The 23589-nt window shown below is 44.9% G+C and overlaps 1 protein-coding gene across 1 annotated transcript in view; it reads right to left on the bottom strand.

Annotated features, from left to right (window-relative positions):
- Positions 1-20630, bottom strand: part of zcchc24 (zinc finger, CCHC domain containing 24) — a 210192-nt gene extending 189562 nt beyond the window's left edge. Inside the window, exons 1-2 of the mRNA XM_080215675.1 lie at positions 20195-20630; positions 12454-12654 (exon numbers count right to left, since the gene is read on the bottom strand). Coding sequence (XP_080071801.1) covers positions 12454-12654; positions 20195-20425 — 432 coding nt within the window. The 5' untranslated portion in view covers positions 20426-20630. The remainder of the gene's footprint in view (positions 1-12453; positions 12655-20194) is intronic.
- Positions 20631-23589: the final 2959 nt, after the last annotated feature.

Consider the following 23589-nt stretch of genomic DNA (forward strand, 5'->3'; position numbering starts at 1 on the left):
TCATTCCAGAACATTAAGGGAGAATTTATCATGGCCAATCAACCTAACCCACACATTTTAGATGTGGAGTTGCCAGCATTGGACTGGGGTAGGCGTAGTAAGTAGTCTCACAACACCAGGTTAAAGTCCAACGGCACTCCAAAAGCAAATTCCACACAGACAAATGACCCAAGCCATGAATTGAACCCAGGTCCCTGGAGCTGGGAGGCAGCAGTGCTAACCACTGAGCTACCATTGCTGAGTGGATTAAGTTGAAGTCAGGTTTATGTCACACACCAAGACATTTTCTTTGGCATCCTGATCTTAAATCTGGACCAATACTAGGGGCAAATTTGTACCAGTACTGCAGACAGCCAATGTAAGTCAGAAAGAGAACAACCCTACAATTTGCCACTAAAGTGGGAAAGCATTCTCTGATCACTAGATAGGATGCCTGGAAGATAACGTGGGGCCTTGAATATTTACTCGTAATATTCAGTCGAAGAGTATAGTGTCAGCCGAACCCAGGATTATCACCTCAAACCTGAGGGTTGAGTTTCGGGCCACCTTCAGTGCCTGGAGGGTGCGCTGCAATGTCAGAGATTCTGATGTTTGAGTGATTTCCAACACTTAGATGGACATTGAAAGATCCAATGGTGTCACTTGAAGAGGAGCAGGAATTTCAAGTGGCTTTGTCAACCACTGCCATTATCAACATCGATCATCAAATCCCTACTATGCAGGAGGCCACCATTTGGCCCATCGAGTCTGCACCAACTCTCTGAAAGGGCATCCCACCCACACCCCATCTCATGTAACCCCACGTATTTACCCTGCTAATCCCCCTAACCTACACATCTTGGGACATTTAAAGGGACAATTTAGCATGGCCAATCCATGCTCACCTGCACACCCTTGGTGATTCATCCAGGATCTTACTGTGGGATCCCACTACAGTCCTGAGGAAGAGTGACTCAACAGTACACTGTAAAGGTTCTCCCCAAGTTAGATCCCTCCTTGAACCTTCCCATGGTCTTTCACCTGTCCTGTTTCCTCAAAACAACATAAAAGTCAGAACTTGCTGGCCCTACCCGCTGGCAGGACCTTCCAGTCCCATCGAAGGCGGCAGCCCCCCACCCCCAGGGTGGTACCCTGGCAGTGGGGCCGGCGAGCAACACAAATCAATAGATCACACTGGCGTCCAATGGCAGATCACCTCCACGCCAGAAAACACAGGGAGGTAATGAATGCAGAATCAGACATACACGGAAAGAAGCAAATCTGCGGCAGTTCCAGGCATAGGTACGGTGGACTGATAGTAGCTTGCTGGCTGCACTTTATGTACAGTGAAGTGGATGCTGTAGCCAAGTGGTCACAATACATTGTCCTTGAAAGATGAGTTGTAGATTTACCCCCCAGGGTTCCAACACCAGCCAAGCTATCCTGCAAAGGAAAGTCTCAAAATGGCATCGGAGCATGGTGACTTCTTCTAAGCTGTGCCCAGCATATCTTCTAATTCTCACTTTTACTCTCATTCTACGCTTCTAAAGCTTTATTCTATCTGGGCGGCAAGGTAGCACAGTGGTTAGCACTACTGCTTCACAGCGCCAGGGACCCACGTTTGATTTCTGGCTTGGGTCACTTGTGTGGAGTTTGCATGTTCTCCCCACGTCTGTGTGGATTTCCTCCAGGTGCTCCAGTTTCCTCCCACATTCTAAAAGACGTGCTGGTTCGGTGCATTGACCCGAACAGGTGTCGGATTGTGGTGACTAGGGGAATTTCACAGTAACTTCACTACAGTGTTAACGCAAGTCTTATTTGCGACTAATAAATAAACTTTACTTTAACTTTAAACTCTCTAATAATGCTTTAATGCAATATCTTAACACCCTTGCTATGACTGTAACACTACATTCTGCACTCTTTCCTTTCCTTCTCTATGAACAGTATGCTTTGTCTGTGTAGCATGCAAAAAACAATATTTTTCACTGTATGTTATCGCATGTGACAGTAATAAATCAAATTCAATCAAAAAGTCATCCCAAAAAGAGAAGGGAAGGTTATGAAACAGATGAACTCTTGTCATCGACAGTGATCCAATTACACAGCAGACTGGGCAGCAGATCAAGAGAAAGTCATCTGCATCTCTTTCATAGAATTCCTATCGAGGAGGCCATTCAGCCCATCGATTCTGCACTGACCACAATCCCACCCAGGCCCTATCCCTGTAACCCTACATATTTACCCTGCTAATCCCCCTGACACTAAGGGTCAATTTAGCACAGCCAATCAATCTAATCCGCACATCTTTGGAGTGTGGGAGGAAACTGGAGCACACCCATGCAGACACACGGAGAACGTGCAAACTCCACACAGACAGTGACCCGAGGCAGGAATTGAACCCAGGTCCCTGTGAGGCAGCAGTCCTAACCACGATGCTGCCCCTGTTTGTTCTTGGTCTTATTTATTTAGATTAACCCATCAAAATGCTGCAAGAAGCAGAATGTGAATAAAAAAGGAATAATAATTTAAAAGAATTAAAAAAACTGTAATCAAATCCCTGCATGCTACAAATTGAGAAAGTTAGTGAATATCCTGGAAATACATTAGACATGAGTTGTCCAAGCACTTTGCGCCACAATAATGCCTGGCATGGAGCTTTAGGGGCTAATTATAGTTTAAACCCACAATTCTGTTCATCAATATAAATGTCAAAGTGCAGATTCTGCGGACTGGCTCAGCATTCATCCATCAATGAGACAATTTGACTTAACACAACCCTCCCAATACTCCAGCCCCATGAAATTCAGACAAGGAGTGTAAAAACTGCAAGTACTGATAGGACTGAGTTAGTTGGGTTACATGAGCCAGATGGCTAAGACGGTGTGGCTTCCATCCCACAGTTTAGAATCTAGAGCAGGAACCTCCAAAGAACACTGAGCAGATGTTAACTGTTCCTTTTTTCCTGAGGGGTAGGCAATTCAAACAAGGCTGCATTCAATGCTTCTCTTTCCTAGTTTTTTTTTGAAAAAGCAAACAACTTATTTAACAGTGAAGCCACATAACATGCAGTAGAAATCACATGTAGTCACATTTTGGAGGTACCAAAAAAACACCAGTGGACCATTGGGCTTTTGGAACAAGCAGCATCTTTCACAGCCAGTCTATCACTTGCCACATTTATTGAACTGAATTTGATAATTTATCATGGTGGGATTTGAACTCAAACTCTGAGTTATTAGTTCAGTACCACAACCAGAAACCCTGTAAATTACAGCAACGATTTGCATTGATATAGCATCTTTAACATGGTAAAGTGTTCCTAGCTGCTTCGCGGTGTTATCAGACATGAATTGATGCAGAGAAACACAAGATAGATCACAAAGTTTGGAAGTAGGTTTGAAGGAGCAGCCTAAGAGGAGGAAAGTGTGTGTGTGTGTGTGTGTGTGTGTGTGTGTGTGTGTGTGTGTGTGTGTGTGTGTGTGTGTGTGAGAGAGAGAGAGAGAGAGAGAGGGAGAGAGAGTGAGTGAGTATGTGCATGTGCGAGAGAGAGTGCGAGAGAGAAAGGGAGAGAGCGCAAGAGCCAGGATGTCTAACAAGCCACAAAATAATTCAGCAAGGGTTGAGAGAGGCAGAGCTGAGATCAGGCTGGATTTTGTCCACATGCCAGTGGGAACTGACATTATGTTTACAGGCAAATGTCACCAGGGGAAATATAGTAGGTGAAAAATGGAAGGGTCCCAGAATAGACTCTTGGGGAACGCCAGAGGTAGCTGTAGGGAGCAGGAAGAGAAGCCAAAGCAGATGTTTCTCGAGTTTCTTGATAAGAATGGACCCAGGTAAGGCCAATCCCAGTCAACTGGGCTGTGGAGGGGAGGTAATGGAGGAGAGTGGTGTCAAAGGCAGTGGACAGATTGAGAAGGATGAGGTGGGACAGTATACCACGTTCACAGTCACACACGATGTGAGTTATGACTTTGACAAGATGGGGGTGGGATCGATTAGTTCAGTTGCACTGACTGACATCAGTGTGGAATCGATCCCCAGATGTGCCAGTTGATGAAGGAATTCCTCCCTTCCTTGCCCCAAGCATTTGTGCAGTGCCCCTCAAACTATATAACCAATTGCCCCTCTCTAACAGAGTTAGAGAGTCTATGGTGCCTTGTGGGCTATGGCTAGGTACCATTGATAAGAGCCATTTCAGTATTGCGGCAGGAAACGGGGTTGGAGGAATTCAAACATGGAATGGTGGGAAAGATGGGCATGGATTTGGAAGTCGACACCAGACTCAAGGATTTTGGAAAGAAAGGTCGGAGGCAGGGTTATAATTTGCATGAATAGCGTGTTCACAGATAAGTTTCTCTTGAGAAGTCTGTAAGTAGACATGAAAGATTAAGAACTGTTAACGATATCAGTGAACAAGAGGAGAAATTGGATGGTCAACAATTTGAGGTCAATAGAGTCGAGGGAGTAAGATACAGGTCTCGTGGTCAAGGTGAGTGCAAGGTACCTTGACCAGTGCAAGGACCGATGAGGTGAGGGACTGGAGAAAGATACAAGTTCAGGGTTAAGGTAAGGTTATGGAGGGTTTGATCCGTTGTGCTAGGAGAAGGGAGGAAAGTGGCTGAAGCAGCTGAAAGGAGTGTCTCGATCTTAGTAACTAAGTGGTCTACGGACTCCTAGTGTAATAAAACATCTCAACTTCCTTCTCAACGGTATTATGAAACAACATGTGACAAGAATGAAATTTCAGTCAGCAAAAGAGCCCCGTTTAATCAAACTTGAAATCCAAATTTGGTGCCATTAAGTGTTTTATTCCCAAGTTCCAGTTGCTATGGAGGAGAGTTTGTCACCATTTTCAATGGTGAATGTACATTCACTGCCAATTGTCTCCAAGTAAACTGAAAAAGAGTTGACATTATGAAATAATCTACTCAGGTCGCGTGAAAAGTAAAAGATGGCCACAGTGTTGAGTGAATCAAATCCCCATATCTGGAAAAAAACATTCTTGGTGTATTTTTATTTTTGAAGCTTCTCACTCTAATATCTCCCCTGCCCCCCCACCTCCAACCTACTGTGGATTTTAGATTACTTCAGAGTATTTGATCAAAGCAAAATCACAGACGGATGAATGGGAGCCCCAAAACTGGCATTGGATCACAGTCTTGGATTCCTTGTGAAGTTAGAGCATTTTATTTACTTTGGTGGATTTGGTCCAACTTTTACACACCAGCTTTGCTAATTGTTACCAGGAACTGTTGTCCTTTTGTGTATTTCCTTGACAACCGGGGGGTGGGGGGGGGTAGAATTGAAAGTCAGAGGGTTGCTTTTCATTCACAGCCGAGGTACACTATCAATAGGCAACACTGTGCGGAACCTACAGTTACCAGACAGTGATGCAACCACACTGAATGAGATAATAGAGTCCTCAAGAAACAACGATGGAGAAAATCTGAGAGTTATACTAAAAAAATTCCTGCTTAAAACTTTAGACCGACACAATAAAGTAAAGATGGTTCTTGTGACGGGATAGCGGATCATGAAATAACCAGGTACATTTGCCTCCGACATTTATCTGCTTGGGAAACATCCAGTCCAGAAGGTCATTGAAGGATGGTGGGTTGCTGGAGGAAAGTTCAACTGCTGGATCAACCAACCTGCCTTCCTTAACGCCTTGCATCATAGATAGGTATCAAGAACAGTTCACCACCCAAACTGTTATTGGAACACCATGCCTGGAGATCGAGGATGCTGAAATTAGTAGTAAGAATAATAATGCCACTCGGTTTTCCTAGAATCTTCCACTTAGCAGAGATTCACAATTCCATAGAGTAGAGACTGGCAATTGGCTGCTGTTCCATCCAGTTGCCCGACTACCACTTTTTACTCTGTGTTCTATCATTGAAAGAAAGCCAGAAAGTCGGGCAAACGGTGCAGTTCTGTCACTGATGCGGTTGTGGAAATGTAACAAACAGCATTAGAAAAAAAAATTCTTGTTCAATCTCTTCTCCTCCCCAGCTAAACTAACTGAAAGAATCAGAGAATCCCTACAGTGCAGAAGGAGGCCATTCAGCCCATTGAGTCTGCACTGACAACAATCCCACCCAGGCTCTATCCCCGTAACTCCACACATTTACCCCACTAATCCCTCTCACCTACGCACCCCAGGACACAAAGGGTCAATTTAGCATGGCCAATGCACCTAACCCACACAGCTTTGGACTGTGGGAGGAGTAAATCCACACAGACATGGTGAGAACGCACAAACTTCACACAGACAGTGACCCAAGCCAGGAATCGAACCCGGGTCCCTGGACCTGTGAGGCAGCAGTGCTAACCACTGTGCTACCCTAACATGTTGAGCGTACAGTGCTCATTTACCTCAAAGTGGCATTCATTCCTGTGTGAACCTGAGCAGTCAGTGTTGCTATGATATACGGCCAAAGGGAATATCATACCAGTCTCCACTCCGACACCCACCCTGTACATCTGCAGCATCCAGTGTTAGCACAAAGCAGGGACAATGTTCAATTTTCTCCATTCTTCTTTCTTACACAACCACACTAAGGTCCAACTGTAACATTCGAGAACCATTGACAGAAGTCAGTCAGTGGACCAGAGGAGATCTTGGTCTTGGCCTACAGATGCTCAGGCAATACAGAAAGTACATCTTGAAAGTATGTTTGCCACTAACCTTCACTTTTTCTGTGGACAAGATAAAACATTACAAATGCCCAGACTGTACAGTCATTCATTGTGTAACACATTACCTCTCAAATGAATGGTACATCTTTAAAAGATGTACCTGAGATAATCTGGCTTCTCCCTAAGAAACCAATGTGCAGAACAACTGAGGTTAACAATGCCAACATCCAGGACAAAGTACCCGCTTGACTGGTACTCCATCCACAACCTTAAATATTCACTCCCTCCACCACTGACACACAGTAGCAGCAGCACGTACCATCTAAAAGATGCACTGCATCAACCTAGGCCACTTGGCAGCACCTCCCAAACCTCTACCACCAAGAAGGAGAAGGGCAGCAGTAGCATGGGAATACTACCACCTGCAAGTTCCCCTCCAAGGCACTTGCCATCCTAAGGGTAGCAGTGGAAGGGGATATTTCTGAACGGAGGGCTGTAACTAGTGGCATTCCACAGGGATCAGTGCTGGGGCTTTTGCTATTTGTAACATATATAAATGATTGAGGCAAATGTAAATGGTTTGATTAATAAGTTTACAGATAACAGAAAGGTTGGGGGATTTGCCGATGAGGGCCAGAGAATACAGCAGGAAATAGATTGACTGGACACTTGGGCAGAGAAAAGGCAGATGGAGTTTAATCTGGACAAATGTGAGTTAATGCATTTTGGAAGGTCTAATACAAATAGGAAATGTACAGTAAATGGCAGAACCCTTAAGAGTATTGATAGGCAGAGAGATCTGGGCATATAGGTACACAGGTCACTGAAAGTGGCAACGCTGAGGGAGAAGGTAGTCAAGAAGGCATACGGCATGCTTGCCTTCATTGGATGCGGCACTGAGTTTAAAAATTGCCTAGTTATGTTGCAGCTTTATAGAACCTTAGTTAGGCCGCACTTGGAATAGTGTTCAATTCTGGTTGCCACACTACCAGAAGGATGTGGAGGCTTTGGAGAAGGTACAGAAAAGATTTACCAGAATTCTACCTGGTATGGAGGGCATTAGCTATAAGGAAAGGTTGGAGAAACTTGGTTTGTTCTCACTGGAATAACGGAGGTTGTGGGGCAACCTGATACAAGTCTACAAGATTATGAGGGGCATGGACAGACTGGATAGAAGCTTTTTCCCAGGGTGGAAGAGTCAATTACTAGGAGGTCATAGGTTTAAGGTGTGAGGGGCAAGGTTTAAAGGGGATGTACGAGGCAAGTTTTTTTGCACAGAGGGTGGTGGGTGCTGGAACTCACTGCCAGGGGAGATAGTGGAAGCAGATACTTTTAAGGGGTGTCTTGACAAATACATGAATAGAATGGGAATAGACGGATATGGTCCCCGGAAAGGTAGGGGATTTAGTTTGCTGCAGAGCCGAAGGGCCTCTTCCTGTGCTGTAATTTTCTTTTATTCTTTGTTATTTGGAATTATAATCGTTGTTCCCTCACTATCTCTGGGTCAAAACTCTAGAACTCACTTCCTAAAACATTATAGGTATACCAGATGGACTGTAGCAGTTCAATAAGACAGGTCACCACCACCTTCTCAAGGGCAATTAGGGATGAGCAATAAATGCTGGCATAGCCAATGATGCCCACATCCCATGAACAAATAAAGAAACAATGAGCTCAACAGCTTTGTTGTAAGATCCTTGGTCTGGAGAGAATCCAGGAGCCTTGTCTCAAAGGGACCAGGCAGATAAACACAAATATTGCAGATAAGTACATAAACACATCAATTCTAACCGGGTTAGACAGGGTAGATTCACAAAGAATGTTCTCAGTGTTGCGGGGAGTCCAGAGATGGAGACTATAGTTTGAGGATAAAGGGTAAACTTTTAGAACTGAGGTGAGGAGAAATTTCTTCACCTAGAGGGTGGTGAATGTGTGGAATTCGCCCCCACAGAACATAGTTGAGGCCAAAATGTTGTCCGATTTCAAGGAGTAGATATAGCTCTTGGGGCTAAAGGGATACGGGAGGAAGTGGGAGGATCAGGATATTGAATTCAATGATGAGCCATGATCAAAATGAATGGCAGAGCAGGCACGAAGGGCTGAATGGCCTACTCCTACTTCTAGTTTCTATGTAAATATTGCAACCACACTCTAAATTCTTGAGCACCCATAAGCAATGTATTAGGGTACAGCGAGTCTACTAAAGGCAATTTTGGTCTGCTATCAAAGTAAGGGTATATTTGCCATAAAGGGAATTCAGCAAATGATTCCTGGGATGGCAGGACTGTTGTATGAGGTATGGGGAGAGTCCAGGAGTATGAAGTAGAGATAGAGCCAGGATGACGTTGAACAGCAGAGCAGTCTCAAATGGCCTATTCCTGCTCCTATTTTAAATGTTTATTGCAAATATTCATAGAATCCCTACAATGCAGAAGGCGGCCATTTGGACCAATGAATCTGCACTGACAAGAATCCCACCCAAGCCTTATCAACGTAACCCCATCTATTTACCCCACTAATCCCTTTAGCATCCCAGGACAATAAGGCAATTTAGCATGGCCAATGCATCTAACGCGCACATCTTTGGACTTTGGAATCCGGAGCACCCACGTAGACACGGAGAATGGGCAAATTCCACACAGACAGTGACCCAAGCTGGGAATCGAACCCAGGTCCCTGGAGCTAGAGGCAGCAGAGCTAGCCACTGAACCACTGTACCGGGACCATTGCTTCAACTTTAATAGAAAGCTAAACAAACAATGTGTGAACTTGTGTAACATTCTTACCTGAGGTGTCATCATAAAAATTGTTGTTGTGCATGTATTAAATCCATGGGCTTTCATGCTAAAACGTGATGGGCAGAAAGGCCATTAGGTCTAAAAATTAGCTTCAAGGTTGGCAGCTAATTGACATCAATAGGTTTTCATGGATACACATTTAGCAGATAATAGGACAAAGACTATTGCCAGCTAATGTCACAAAGCACAAGGTGCAGTCATTCTGAAATGGGTGGAAACATTTGTTGCTTTTAAAGTGAACTTAAGATGGTAATTAAACAAACACTGGAAGTTGAATTATAAGTGGTAAATTAAATTACAGGTGTGATGGCGAACATTAGACTGCAACATATTGTTAAGTGGTCCATCTAGTTATTAGATGGGTGACTAAACACTGTGCTTTTTCTTCATTCAGGTGATATGGGCATTGTTGGCTAGATCAGCATTTATTGCCCTCAAAAAGGAGGTGGTGAGCTGCCCTTCTGAGCCGCTGCAGTCAATGTGGTGTAAGTACTCATTGCTGTTAGGGAGGGAGTTTCAGGATTTTAACCCTGCCACAGTGAAGGAATGGTCGATATTTCCCAAATCAGAATGGTGAGTGGCTTGGAGGGAAGCTTAGAGTGATGGTGTTCCCTGCATATACTACCATTGTTCTTCTAGGTGGTAGATGTCACATGTCTGGAAGGTGCTTTCAAAGGACCCTTGGCATATTCCTGCAGTGCACCTTGTAACTGGTACACACCGTGCATTGGTGGTGAATGGCATATCAATGAAGCAGGCCATTTTGTCCTGGATGGTGTGCAGCCTCTTGAATGTTGTTGGAGCTGCACTCATACAGGCAAGTGGAGAGTACTCTATCACACTCCTGACTTGTGCCTTGTAGATGGCAGACCATCTTCAGAGAGTCAGGATGCGCATTACTCACCCCAGGACTCCCAGATATTGCCCCACTCTTGTAGCCACAATGTTTATATTGCCGGTCAGTTCAATTTCTGATCAATGGTAACTCCCAGAATGTTGACAGTGGGGAATTCAGTGATGATAATACCATTGAATGTTAAGGGTCAATGGTTAGATTCTCCCTCGTTAGAGATGGTCATTGCCTGGCACAAATATTTCTAGCCACTTATCAGCCGAAGTCTGAATGTTGTCCAGGTTTTTGCTGCATTCGGCTTCAGGCGGTTTCGATATCTGAAGGGACACGAATGATGAACATTGTGCAGTCATCAGCAAACATCTCCACTCCTGGCCTTATGATGGCAGGAGGGTAATTGATGAAGCAGCTGAAGATGGCTGAGCCTCAGAGACCACTCTGAGGAACTACTGCAGTGATGTCCTGGGACCGAGATGATTGGCCTCCAATGAGCACAATCATTTTCCCTTGTTCTAGGTATGTGCAACTGAATCTGAATGTTAACCTGTGCACTCTTCAATTTAATTCGCATTCCAATTAAATTGGAAACTTGATGGGTTAGTATTATAACTGCTAAATTGGATGTTAGTTAGATTATATGCAGATTACTATTGTGAAGAATGTACATTGCATTTACTCAGTCTTTTAACCAAATTAATTTCATGTAACTATATTACAGCTGTAATTAAACTCTGTTGACAGAGATCAAAAACTGGTTTGACTCTAAGCATTAAACACTTTGAATGATTAAAAGTACAATTCTCTGGATTATTTCCATGCTGTAGTGTAGTGCTTGATCTAGACTCTAAAAGGCAATACCACTTTTGAGGTGCCTGGACTCTGTCCCTTAGACTGTTTCAGCTCTGAAGAGTGGGAGGCAGGAAGAGGAGAGATAGAACACCAATCCTTGAAGGGGGAGTCTCTGCGGATTTGAAATCAAGCGTCTGGATTTTATTATACTTCAGATGGGCGGCCTGTTTGCACAGACCTCCTGCAGAATGAGACACAACTCGAGCATTTCCCTTCACTGATCTCTGACCACCTCCAAACCAATGTCTTATTCAAGAATGCGGAATCATTCTAAATGGGAAAATTGGCAAAATCTTTTCAGGAGACACAAATACCGGTGCAAAAAGTCAGAACAATTCCAGTCTTGCTCCATAATAGCCAATATAATCTGCAGTTGTCACTGAAGGGCAATGACTATTATCAGTAACAACAATCACTCGAGATGAAATCGCCTTTAGCACACTTGTGCAATAATGGTTTGGCGTCAATTGTGCAATCATGAGAGTTCACCATGACATTGATTTCAAACAAGGGCAATAAAGTGCTTTAACTGTGACAGTCACTGATTTACAATGACTGGATAAATCTAATTCCATTCCCGCAAATTCCACAATCCCCCATCGATTTCCCTATGAGAGTTGGGGCCCACGGTTACTGTGGCTTTCCGAGAACTGTGAAACATATATGCAACTCTCACCCGGTCAGCGTACACTAAGTAATGCAGAATGAATGGGGAGCCTGGAAACTCATTTGGAATGGACAAATTGGTACATTGATGCACTTTTGACTCCCATTATAGCAGAAATTGTAGCTCAAATGATGTTTAGTATCTGGACAAGACTCCAGCCATGTAGAAATGTACCTTTCTGGCTGTGCTAACATTCAGTTCAGAAATTCGTGTGTTGACTCTTTTGCAGTGTAATAATTGAGGGCAAACAGAACCAACTTTTCCATCTACTTCTTAAAACACAGTGATGGAGCCAGGCCAGCAAGCACTAACCATCTGAAATAGTACAGAGCTGCTGATTTAATCCTTCATTGTTCATACTATTCTTTTGTTAAAGGTTGTGGATTCAGCTGTACTCTTAAGAATACACACACGCACACATCTTTTCAATATTAGAACTTACTTTGCAGATATTTTAAATTCGTCCAATAGTTTAAGCACATGAAATACTACACTTGCTGCTGTTATTCATACTTATGTTAAAAGAAAATCCATCAACAATGACTGGGAGCACAATTCCCCTTCAATGCTGCTGGTGAGTGCCCGAGCGATCATCATCTACATTATTCAGCCCGTCTCGCCTTTTGTTCTCGCATCTCTGGCAAAGTGCAGATGGCTCTTACCTGGGGACAGTCCTTGATGTAATGCCCTTTGTTGAAGCAGAGGTGACACAAGTAGTTGGGAGGGGGTCTTTTGCCAGGTTTGCGAGGTTCCGCCGACAGCGATAGATCCGAGAAATGGTCTGTCAGCGAACTCAGTCCGTCCACGATATTGCTCAAGGAACCATAGGGAGAAGCATTCTTGTACAAGCCGCCGGTGATGGCCTGGGAAACGGATCAAATTCGGTTACTTGCGCAATATAGTCATAACTGTTGCAAAAAAACGTGTAGTCTTCAGTGAAAGCAGCGGTCAGACTGATCCCGGTGATTCACATGTTCAGGACTGAGCAGCCAAGCAAGCACGAGTTTACAAAATAGCCCATCACAATAAAATCTAGCCAGTCCTATGGAGTGACTTGTTTTCTGCTGTGTCCCTGGACACTAGAAGTACAACTTCCTCCCCAATGCTCGCATTCCATGCCAGTGTAACGTGTGCTAGATCAACAACCGTACGGATCTTCACTCTTATTTCAACATAGGAGCGTTATGAGGCTGAGGGGTGACCTTATAGAGCTCTATAAAACAATGAGGGGCACAGATCAGTTAGATAGTCAATGCCTTTTCCCAAAGGTAGAGGTATCTAAAACCAGGGGGCATAGGTTTAACATGAGACGGGAGAGATACAAAAGGGTCCAGGGGGGCAATTTTTTTTCCCCACACGGAGGGTGGTGAGTGTCTGGAACAAGCTGCCAGAGGTAGTAGTAGAGGCGGGTACAATTTTGCCTTTTAAAAAACATTTAGACAGTTATATGGGTAAGATGGGTATAGAGGGATATGGGCCAAATGTGGGCAATTGGGAATGGCTTAGGGGTTTAAAAAATTAGGGGTGGCATGGACAAGTTGGGCCGAAGGGCCTGTTTCCATGCTGTAAATTTTTGGGACTCTGTTTTCGAACAGAAGTCCTCACATTGGGGTATTATTGTTGCAAAAGTGTTACAGTGATAAGACCATAGGATCGCTACAGTGCAAGTGGCAAATATCCCAGAGAGAATAGGTTTCCAGAAGCAGAATTTCTCAAACTGCCCTTCAAGAAGATGTGACACCTTGACTTGTTTTGGGAGAGGGGGGAGGGTGTGGAGAGGGGCTGTTATTTGCCACTCTTGTTCTACTCTGTAGCTACAAAAGGGTGGAGGTGTCAGACTTGGATCCGCCAAGTGCGTTTTGACACAGGAGAAAAAATAAATATGGATGAGGGGGGAAGGAAGTTTCAGAAGGAATCCGACTCCACATCCCACACTTTCACTTCCCCAAGTTGCCCAACCCAAAATCCAACGTGGATTTTGTACGCCAAGCATCTCACGTTGGTCTCCTTATGCACCAGGTTGGGATGTGGGTTTATTGAGTTGGAGACTGTAACTTGTTTAGTGTGTCTCTCCTCCCTCTATCCTTACCCACCCCAATGTGTCTGCCACGCCGGGGTATTTTTAAACGAGACAGCTATTCGCACGTTAAATCCAGCTGTCATGTTTACAAGACTGCTTTATAGTATCCGGGAGTGAATTCAAATAAAGCGATCTGTCAGAAAGGTCAGGGATATTTAACCCTCTGCACCCTGGTGACTGCTTTTGTTTTGGGGTAGACGGGACAGTTAAAAGGTTGGACATTCTCCCCTGATTCTGGGCAGTGGTTTTGAGATCCTCCTTCTACAAGGTTAGATTAACCCAATGCTCACACAGGCTGGATGGACCAGGGCAAAGGCTCTGGGGCTAGGGAGATAATTAGATATTCCTTAAATTGAGGGAAAGGAGATGGTGTTTCTTGATTCCATGACCCACTGAAGGCTTGTGCATTCACACTGAGTGCAGCTATGCTTTATTGGAACCCTCTGTAAATCAGTCAGGGCACAAGAACCTCACTAATCTTATTACATGTGCAGAGAACCAAGATGCTGCTTTTAAATCTCTCCACTCAGAATGGGAGATGTCTGCTGGTTGTACTTTTCTGAGCACCAATGTGTTAAATGCCAGAGAGAGCAAAGCCTAATTCTGTCCCCCCTCCCCAAAACTCCCACCCTGGCAATGGAGGGCTCCCCACAAGCAAGTGTACACGGCTACAGGAGAGGCGAGTTCACACTGCAAACTGTCTTCACGTGCCGCCCAGCTTCTCCTGTCGTCTCCCCCAATCCACATCAGACACGTCTCGGCTTCCAAAGCAATGTCTCGTTTGGTCCTCAAACTTGCACTGTTTCTTAAAAGGGCAACGCCCCAGCAGGTTGACAAGTTCTTTTCCCGTATGCCCACTGAAGGGGCCGTGACCATTTTCAGGACTTGGCCGCGTTGTTTTCTCTCCAAAATTCATAGAATCCCTACAGTGCAGAAGGAGGCCATTCAAGCCTGCACTGACAACAACCCCTACCCCCGCAATCCCATATATTTACCCTGCTAGTCCCCCTGACACTAAGGGGTAATTTAGCACGGCCAATCCACCTAACCCTCACATCTTTGGACTGTGGGAGGAAATCGAACACCCGGAGGAAACCCACGCAGACATGGGAAGAACGTGCAGACTCCGCACAGAGGCCAGAATCGAACCCAGGTTCCTGGTGCTGAGCAGCGCTAACCACTGTGCCACCGTAACTTGAGGGATACAGTTCAGGAATAAGGCAATAGGATAAACTGCTGCTACTCATACTGGGGAGAAATTCTGCACGTCAGTACATTCCTAAGCAGAAACCTTAGCTCAACAATGGGTAGCATGGAATTCAGGGCCCATTTCTCACCCTATCCTCCTCCAATATTGATCCCTCACTCCAATCCACCCAAAAGCCAGCTGGCAGCTACACTGAAGATATTAAGAGACAATGCAGCAAAAAAATTACACTCAGACCTTTCCCTCCATCATTTCATTTATTTTGCAAGTGCAGTTGCACTCACCTCGAGTTAGAATCACAGGAATTAGGAGCAGAAATAGTAATTCAGCTCTTCAAGCCTACTCCGCCACTCAGTCAGATACTGGCCCGAATCATAGAGCTTTACAGCACAGAAAGAGCCCTTTAGCCCATCATGCTTGCACCAGGCATAAAGCATTTATCTATTCTAATCCCAGTTTCTAGCACTTGATCCGTAGCCTCGTATAGTATGATGCTTCAAATGCTCATTGAAATGCTTCTTAAATGTTCTGTGAGATCAGACAGAGAGCTCCAGAATCCCACCACCCTCTGGGCAAAAACGGTTTTCTTCAAATCCCCTCTAAATTGCATGCCGCTTAACTTAAATCCACGCCCCCTGGTTATTGGCCCTTCTATTAAGTACAGAGGTCCTGTCCTATCTACGTCCCCCATAACTTTGTACATCTTGATGAGGTCTCCCCTCAGTCTCCTCTACTGTAAGGAAAACAACCCCAGTCTAAACAGCCTCTCCTTGTAGCTGAAACACCCCAGCCCAGGCAATATCCTGCTGAATCTTCTCTGCACCCTTTCTCTCCAGTGCAATCACATCCTTCCTAACGTTCCTCCCTTATTTCCCAAGATTAATTCCCCATCCCCCAAGTGACACTGCTGGGGAAGGTCGTAGAAGCAGATACAACAGTGACTTTTAAAGGGGCATCTTGACAAATACATGAATAGGATGGGAATAGAGGGATATAGCCCCCAGAAGGATAGGGGGTTTTAGTTAAGTCAGGCAGCATGGTCGATGCGGGGGGGGGGGCGGCGAAAGGCCTGTTCCCGTGCTGCAATTTTCTTTAGTATAATGATGTGTCAAAGAACAAAGAGGTGGTGACGGCAGCATAGTGGTATTGCCACTGGCATAATAATCCACAGATACAGGGTAATGCTCTGGGGACCTGGGTACAAACCCCACCGTGGCAAAATGGTGAAATCTGAATCTGGAAAAATCTGGAATTAAAAGTCTAATGATAACCATGAAACCATTGTTGGTGGTTGGAGAGAAACCCATCTGGGAAGGAAATCTGCCGTTCTCATCTGGTCTGGCCTACATGTGACTCCAGAACAACAGCAATATGGTTGACCCGTGAAATCACTGAGCAAGTCACTCAGTTCGGGAGCAATTAGGGATGGCCAATAAATGCAGGCCCAGCCAGTGACACTCACATCCATGGATAAATCAAAAAAGCCACTATATGTGCCAGTCACTTATAGATATGACAGCAATAAACTATACGAGTGGAATAGCAGGACTGACAAACACACACCTACATGTACATAAAGTGCCAAATAGTAATCTGGAGTCAGGAATGGGCCATTCAACCCATCAACCTCACTCCATCCAGATTTCAACCACAAAGGTGTCCTTCTTGGTGCTTCACATGGGTATTAGATACTGAGCTTCAATGGGGTAAATGGCCAAAAGCATGGCCAGACAGGTAGATTTTAAGAAGTGTCTTAAAGGATGAAAGAAGGTAGAGTGGAGAAGGAAGGAAGGAGATTCTAAAGATTGCGCACCAGACAACTGAAGGCACAGCAACCGATGGTGGAGCAATTAAAATTTAGGATGTGCAACAGACCAGATTTAGAAAAACGCAGAGAGCATAGAATCTCTGCAGTGCCAAAAGAGGCCATTCAGCCCATAGGGTCTGTACTGACCACAATCCTACACAGGCCCTATTCCCGTAACCCCATGCACTTACCTTAGCTAGTCTCCTGATACTAAGGGGCATTTTAGCACAGCCAATCTGCCTAACCCACACATCTTTTGGAGTGTGGAGGAAACCAGAGCACCTGGAGCAAACACGGGGAGGATGTGCAGATCCCCAAGCTGGGAATCGAAACCAGGTCCCTGGAGCTTTGAGGCAGCAGTGTGAACCACTGTGCTGCCCAAGTCAGGCTGGAGAAGGCAACACATTGGAGGCTGGGTGGGTGGCTGGGGAGGGCGATGTGACGGGAGTACAGCGTGAATGAAGGTATAGAGGGATTTGAAAACAAGGATGAGAATTTAAAAATTGAGCTTCTGCTTAATTCCAAGTTAAAGTTAATGCTAGAACTGTACAAATCATCAGTTAGGCCCAACTTGAGTGCTGTGTGCAGTTCTGGTCACCTCATTACAGAAAGGATTTAATTCTGCTAAAGAGAGTACAAGAAGAGATTTATGAGGATGTTGCCAGAACTGGAAAATTGGAGCAATGAGAAAAGACTGGCTAGGTCAGAGTTGTTCTCCTTGAAACAGAGGATGCTGAGGAGAGATTAGATTGAGATGTACAAAATTGTGAGGGGCCTAAATAGAGTGGATGGAAAGGACCAAATTAAGCAGCAGAGAGATCAGTGACTGGTTTTTTTTTTGGGGGGGGGGGCATGGATTTAAAATGATTGGTAGAAGGATTACAGGGGAGATGTGGAGAAATCTTTGCACCTAGAGCTTTGTAGGGGTCTGGAATTTTTTCTGAAAGCATAGTAGAGGAACTCTCAACTCATTTCAAAGCTATCCAAAGACATGTATATTAGGTGAATTAACCATATAAATATGCAGGGTTACAGGTATAGGATGAATAGGAGGGCCTGAGTAAGATTCACAGTCTGCTCCACGATATAAAACAATCATCGTTAGAACAAGTGCAGGGATCTATTTTGTTCGCTGCCTGAAATCACTATTTGCCTTGAGTACAAATGTACCTGAACAAGCCAAAGGAAAATTCACCAAAGTTAAAATGTGCCAGTTTGGTCTTTCATTTGATTTATTGTTGTCACATGTATTGGGATACAGCGAGCCTCTTTTGAATTGTATGGATTCTATGGTTCCATGTTTCTATGGTATCTGGATTGTACCACATGTACCATTTCCTGCAGGGCAATACACCAAATTCTTGTAAGTGGGATTAAGCTTTGGGGGAGGGGGGCTCAACTTTTGGCCAGCACAGACATGGTGGGCCATGTGGCCTCTTTCTGTGCCATAAACATTCAATGATTCAAAATAAGTCACTAAGCACCGGGATGATGAGTGAATGGCGCCTTGCTGTAAGGACACCAGCAATGACCCTGACTCCACAGAGAGTAGAACCTGAGAGACAAGACTGGGATTCAGCCATATTTATCCCGTTGTGGATCTGCGTTGCACCCCTCCCTGTTGATGACTACTTTTAAACCCCCCCTGCCCCCATTGAAAACCAATCAGCATCACAGTAATATTCAGTTGCCTTCCCCAATGGATAGAGATGTCATTTAAAGGTTCCATCTGACCTTGACTCAACTTTGCAACTCCACTCTAAAGACCTATTGGTGGGAAAGTGTCCCCCATCCCCCACCCCCCCAACCTATTCCAAATCTCTAAATTTGCTCTGAGCTTCTGAACTTTGAACTGTCTTTTAGTTCTGTGGTCACTTGTCACATTGATATTACTTTCAAATCCCATTTCAAGAATTTGATAATTGGAGAGATATACAGCATGGAAACAGGCCCTTCGGCCCAACTCTTCCATGCTGACCAGGTTTCGTGAACATAACTAGTCCCATTTGCCTGCATTTGGCCCAGATCCCTTTAATCCCTTCCCCATCCACAAACCTGTCGAAATGTTGTAATTGTACCAACTCCTCTGGCAGCTCATTCCATTTATGCACCACCCTCTGTGTGAAAATGGTGCCCCTCAGGTCCCTTTTAAATCCTTCTCCCCTCATCTTAAACCCTATGCCCTCTAGTTTTGTGCTCCCCCTATCCTGGGAAAAGACCTTGGACTGTTCACCTTGTCTATTGTAGCATCACAGAATCAAAATAATTGTGTTTTTTTGGGTTCTAAATTTATTTGTCCAGAAAATACTTTATATTGCGAGTTTGTTTTAAACGGTAAAGTACTTTGTTCTCTCCCCAGCACCCCCCCCCCCCCAACATTGAGCATATTATTGGACATTGCCCCTTTAAGATAAAACCGTAACTTCACTCCACTGCATATTTACTCGTGGGAAGGGGGACGGTGGACGTGTGGTTGGGGTTTTATTTTTGTCGCGATGGCAGCAACCAGATATTCCAATAATGGAGCAGACTCATATCATACTATTTCCAAACAGACCCTCAGCAATGGAACCACCTCCCTGTCAGCAACTGGAGAACATGCAGATCACAGAATCCAAGGCTATCTACTCTGCCCAGTCACACACACACACACACCTCTCTCTCTCTCCTTATTAAATAAAAACTAAGGCTAAACATCCTGGTAAATAAACAGGTCGCTAGAAATTTCTCTAACAGCCAGGATTTCTTGCTGGTTTGGAAGGCGTTGAGTATTGTCTTATATTGAGCTGTCAATCACATGCAGTGATTCACAGGGACAGGCGAGGAGGGAGATTTGGGAGAGGGGTGAAGGAGGGAGCTGGTGCAAAAAGCCACTTTCAGAAGGCAAATCCCAATGGCTGACCATCCACACACACAGTAACGGGACACTCCAACCTCCCCCTTATTGCACAGCGCAAGAGCCCCTTCAATCATTAGCCAGCGTGTCAACAACTGGGGGATTCAGAGAAAACTGGGTGCCACTGACACAAATGCAATCTAGCTGGGGAGGGCAAATAAAACTTCTCGACAATCTCCCAGGGACTGCAATCAAATGTTATCCCTCTCTCTGTCTATTTCACACACAGACACATACACAGTCTAATGGCGGGCGCTAAAGAAAAAAAGCCTTCTGTACTCGCAGGAAAAAGTTTGGGTTAAAAGTTTTCACTACAGTCTAAACTGCTGGGCTTGTTCTTTTTCTAATATATAGAGTACATTTCAGAGCTGCATTCACACCGCGCTGTTTTTTTTAAAGTAGGGATTCCGCACCTCGTTCCTATGGAATTGAGAAAAGTTGTTGAGACAGTTGGAATAGAGCGAGGTTCCCAGGTCGGCAGCTTTGGTGTAGTTCAGGTCGGGGTGCTGGGAGGACGTCTCCGGTCTGAAGGCATCGAAGGCACTCGGCTGGTGTGTGTCCTGCAGGGACAGATAGACCCAGTTCAGGAGCTGAGCTGGCTGGTACACAGAGGCACTGGTGTCGATGGCTGACAGCAGACTCATCCTTGTCCCCGGCGCCCGGCTCGCCCTTCTCCTCTTTGCTTTGCACACACTGAGTGTGTGTATGTGTGTGTGTGTGTACAGACTGTCCCAAGCTGGCTGCTGAGAGAGGATGGAACTCCTTTCAGTGTGAGTGAGTGAGTTTTGTTGTTGTTTAGTTGCTGTGTTGTTTGGGAAGTTGTCACTAAGTTTTTTTAGTGTGTGTATGTGTATGGGGAGGAGGGGGGGGGGAGGGAGTCTAATTGGGCGACAGCCTCTAAACTGATCCGCTAACTCTTTATCTCTCCCAGGAGGGTGGGGAAAAGGGGAGGTGGGGGGGAGGGAGAGAACTCCAGAAACATCCAATCAGTGCTGTAAATTGGGCACCCGGAACTGCATCATCAGCTTTGATACATTTCACTGGAGGCATGGGCTTGGGAAGTAGCTGAAATGGGGCTGAGAATTGAGTCCATCTCCATCCCCTCACAGCCCCCTTTCATTGTCCGAATTAAACCTCCCACTCCCCTCCCTCCCCTTTAACAGCCCCACACTTGTGCAGTTTGAGCAGATTTCTGTGTCTTTTTTTATATCTTTCAATTTTGGCCAAATGTGATTAATTTCATCATTTAACTTTTTTCCCCATGCTAAATCTGGAAGAAAGTCTAACTTCCAAGCCCTTTCCTCTTTTTTTTAAAAAAATTATAAACTTCTTTTTCAAATCACCCTGTAAATGCCTCACCCCCACCGCACTTCACAATCCCATTCCCAATCACACTCTGCATTGACTGCAATCGATAAGAAAGGTGTCTGCACGGTTTAATTAAATTTAGATTAAAATCAAACTATCGCCGGGGGATCACTTTACGAGGAAGTGTGTGTGTGCGCGTTTGCAGTGGTCTGGGATGGAGAGGGAAGCTCGGGACATTTACACTCTAACTCCTCCTAGGGAAAAGTGCCTGGAGGGTAGTAACTTTCCCAGAAACATTCCCAGATCCGTGCAGAAGGGGGAAGGAAAGTGCGTGTGTAGGTGGGGAATCAATTTTCCCACCGTTGGGAATACAAAGCACACTAGCAGAATATAATTAATTGGCACTCATTCAGAGAAACATTGGTTATATAGGCATTGCTCACGCTGTTATTTCATTCTGCTGCTTAAGTACTCTCATTCCACGTTCTTAAGCAAAGCAAAACTAAACTGCTCTTGGTGAACCTTTTACTGTAACGTAACCCTTTTGTACACACACACACAGGTCCTTCAAACATTGCCCACAGGAGAGTTGTGGTTGGGAACCTGGGGAATTTCTCTCCTGTTTCCCTTTATGCAAATTAATAAATGGAAAATCTCAGATGGAGGTGTGTAATTTCACATGTTTTTTTTCCTCTGGCATGAACAAAGAAAATTACAGCCCAGGAACAGACCCTTCAGCCCTCCAAACCTGCACCGATGTCCTGCCCGACTGAATAAAATGCCCTACCCTTCTGGGGACCATATCCATCTATTCCCATCCTATTCATGTATTTGTCCAGATGTCCCTGTACTGGGAACACTGTCCATTCACCTTTACCTTGCCGTATATTGTTTTGCAGTGATAGGAGACAGTTGACAGTTTTAGCAGATAGGAATTATAGAATCCTTACATTGCAGAACGAGGCCATTCAGCCCATTGAGTCTGCACTGACCACAATTCCACTCTATCCCTATAACCTCGGGTGGATGTAGCTGTTACTAGGGGGCATAACTATAAGGTTCATAGTGGGAGATATAGGAGGGATGTCCCAGGTAGATTCTTTCCTCAGAGAGTGGTTGGGGTGTGGAGTGTACTGCCTGCTGTGATAGTGGAGCCGGACATTTTCAGAACTTTCAAGCGGGCGTTGGATAGGCACATGGAGCACTCCAGAATGATAGGGAGTGGGACAGCTTAATCTTGGGTTTGGACATAGCTCAGCACATCATCAAGGGCTGAAGGGCCTGTACGATGCTGTACTGTTCAATGTTTTATGTCACCCGATGCATTTACCCTAACTAGTCCCCCTGACACTACGACACAATTTAGCATAGCCAATGCACCTAACCAGAACATCTTTTGGACTGTGGGAGGAAACTGGAGCACCTGGAGGAAACCCACACAGATACGGGAGAATGTGCAAACTCCACACAGACAGTGACCCAAGCCAGAATCGAACCCAGGTCCCTGGCGCTGTAAGGCAACAGTTTTAACCACCGTGCCGCCCCTAAAAAGAGGGGCTTTGCGTTGGCTGGGAATTGAACCCAGGCCTCCCGCATGGCAGGCAAGAATTCTGCTGCTGAACCACCAATGCACACAGCAACAAAGCAAAGAATTGGCATAAATGGGTCTTTTTATGATTGACAGTCAGTGACTAGTGGAGTTCTGCAGGGATCTGTGCTAGGACCCCAACTGTTCACATTAAATATTAATGATTTGGAAGTGGGGACTCAATGTATTATCTCCAAATTTCTAGATGATGCAAAGTTGAGTGGGAGAGTGAGCTGTGAGGAGGATGCAGAGATCCTTCAGCATGATCTGATCAGGCTGACTGTGGGCATCTGCGTGGCAGATGCAGTATAATGTGGATAAATGTGAGGTTATCCACTTTGGTAGCAATAATAGAAACATAGATTTTTACTTGAGTGAGGGTAAATTAAGAGAGGTGGATATTCAGCAAGACCTTGGTGTCCTTGTGCACCAGTTGCTGAAAGTAAGTGAGCAGGTGCAGCGGGCAATAAAGAAGGCAAATAGTTGGCCTTCATAGTGAGAGGATTTGAGTATAGGGATAGGGATGTTTTGTTGCAATTGTATCAGGCATTGGTGAAGCCATACCTGGAGTAATTTGTGTCCTTATCCAAGGAAGGATGTTTGTGCTATAGAGACAGTGCAGTAAAGGTTTACCAGGCTGATTCCTGGGATGGCGGGTCTGTCATAGAGGAGAGACTAGGTCGGTTAGGATTATCATCACTGGAATTTAGAAGAGTGAGAGGGGATCTCATAGAAACTTATAAAATTCTAACAGGGTTAGACAGGGTAAATTCAGAAAGAATGTTCCCAATGGTGGGGGGAGTTCAAAACTAGGGGTCATAGTTTGAGAATAAGGGGTAAACCTTTTTGAACTGAGGTGAGGAGAAATTTCTTCACCCAGAGGGTGGTGAATGTGTGGAATTCACCACTACA

This window comes from Carcharhinus amblyrhynchos, chromosome 31 (assembly GCF_965287045.1).
Source record: "Carcharhinus amblyrhynchos chromosome 31, sCarAmb.v2.hapA, whole genome shotgun sequence".
Taxonomy (NCBI): domain Eukaryota; kingdom Metazoa; phylum Chordata; class Chondrichthyes; order Carcharhiniformes; family Carcharhinidae; genus Carcharhinus; species Carcharhinus amblyrhynchos.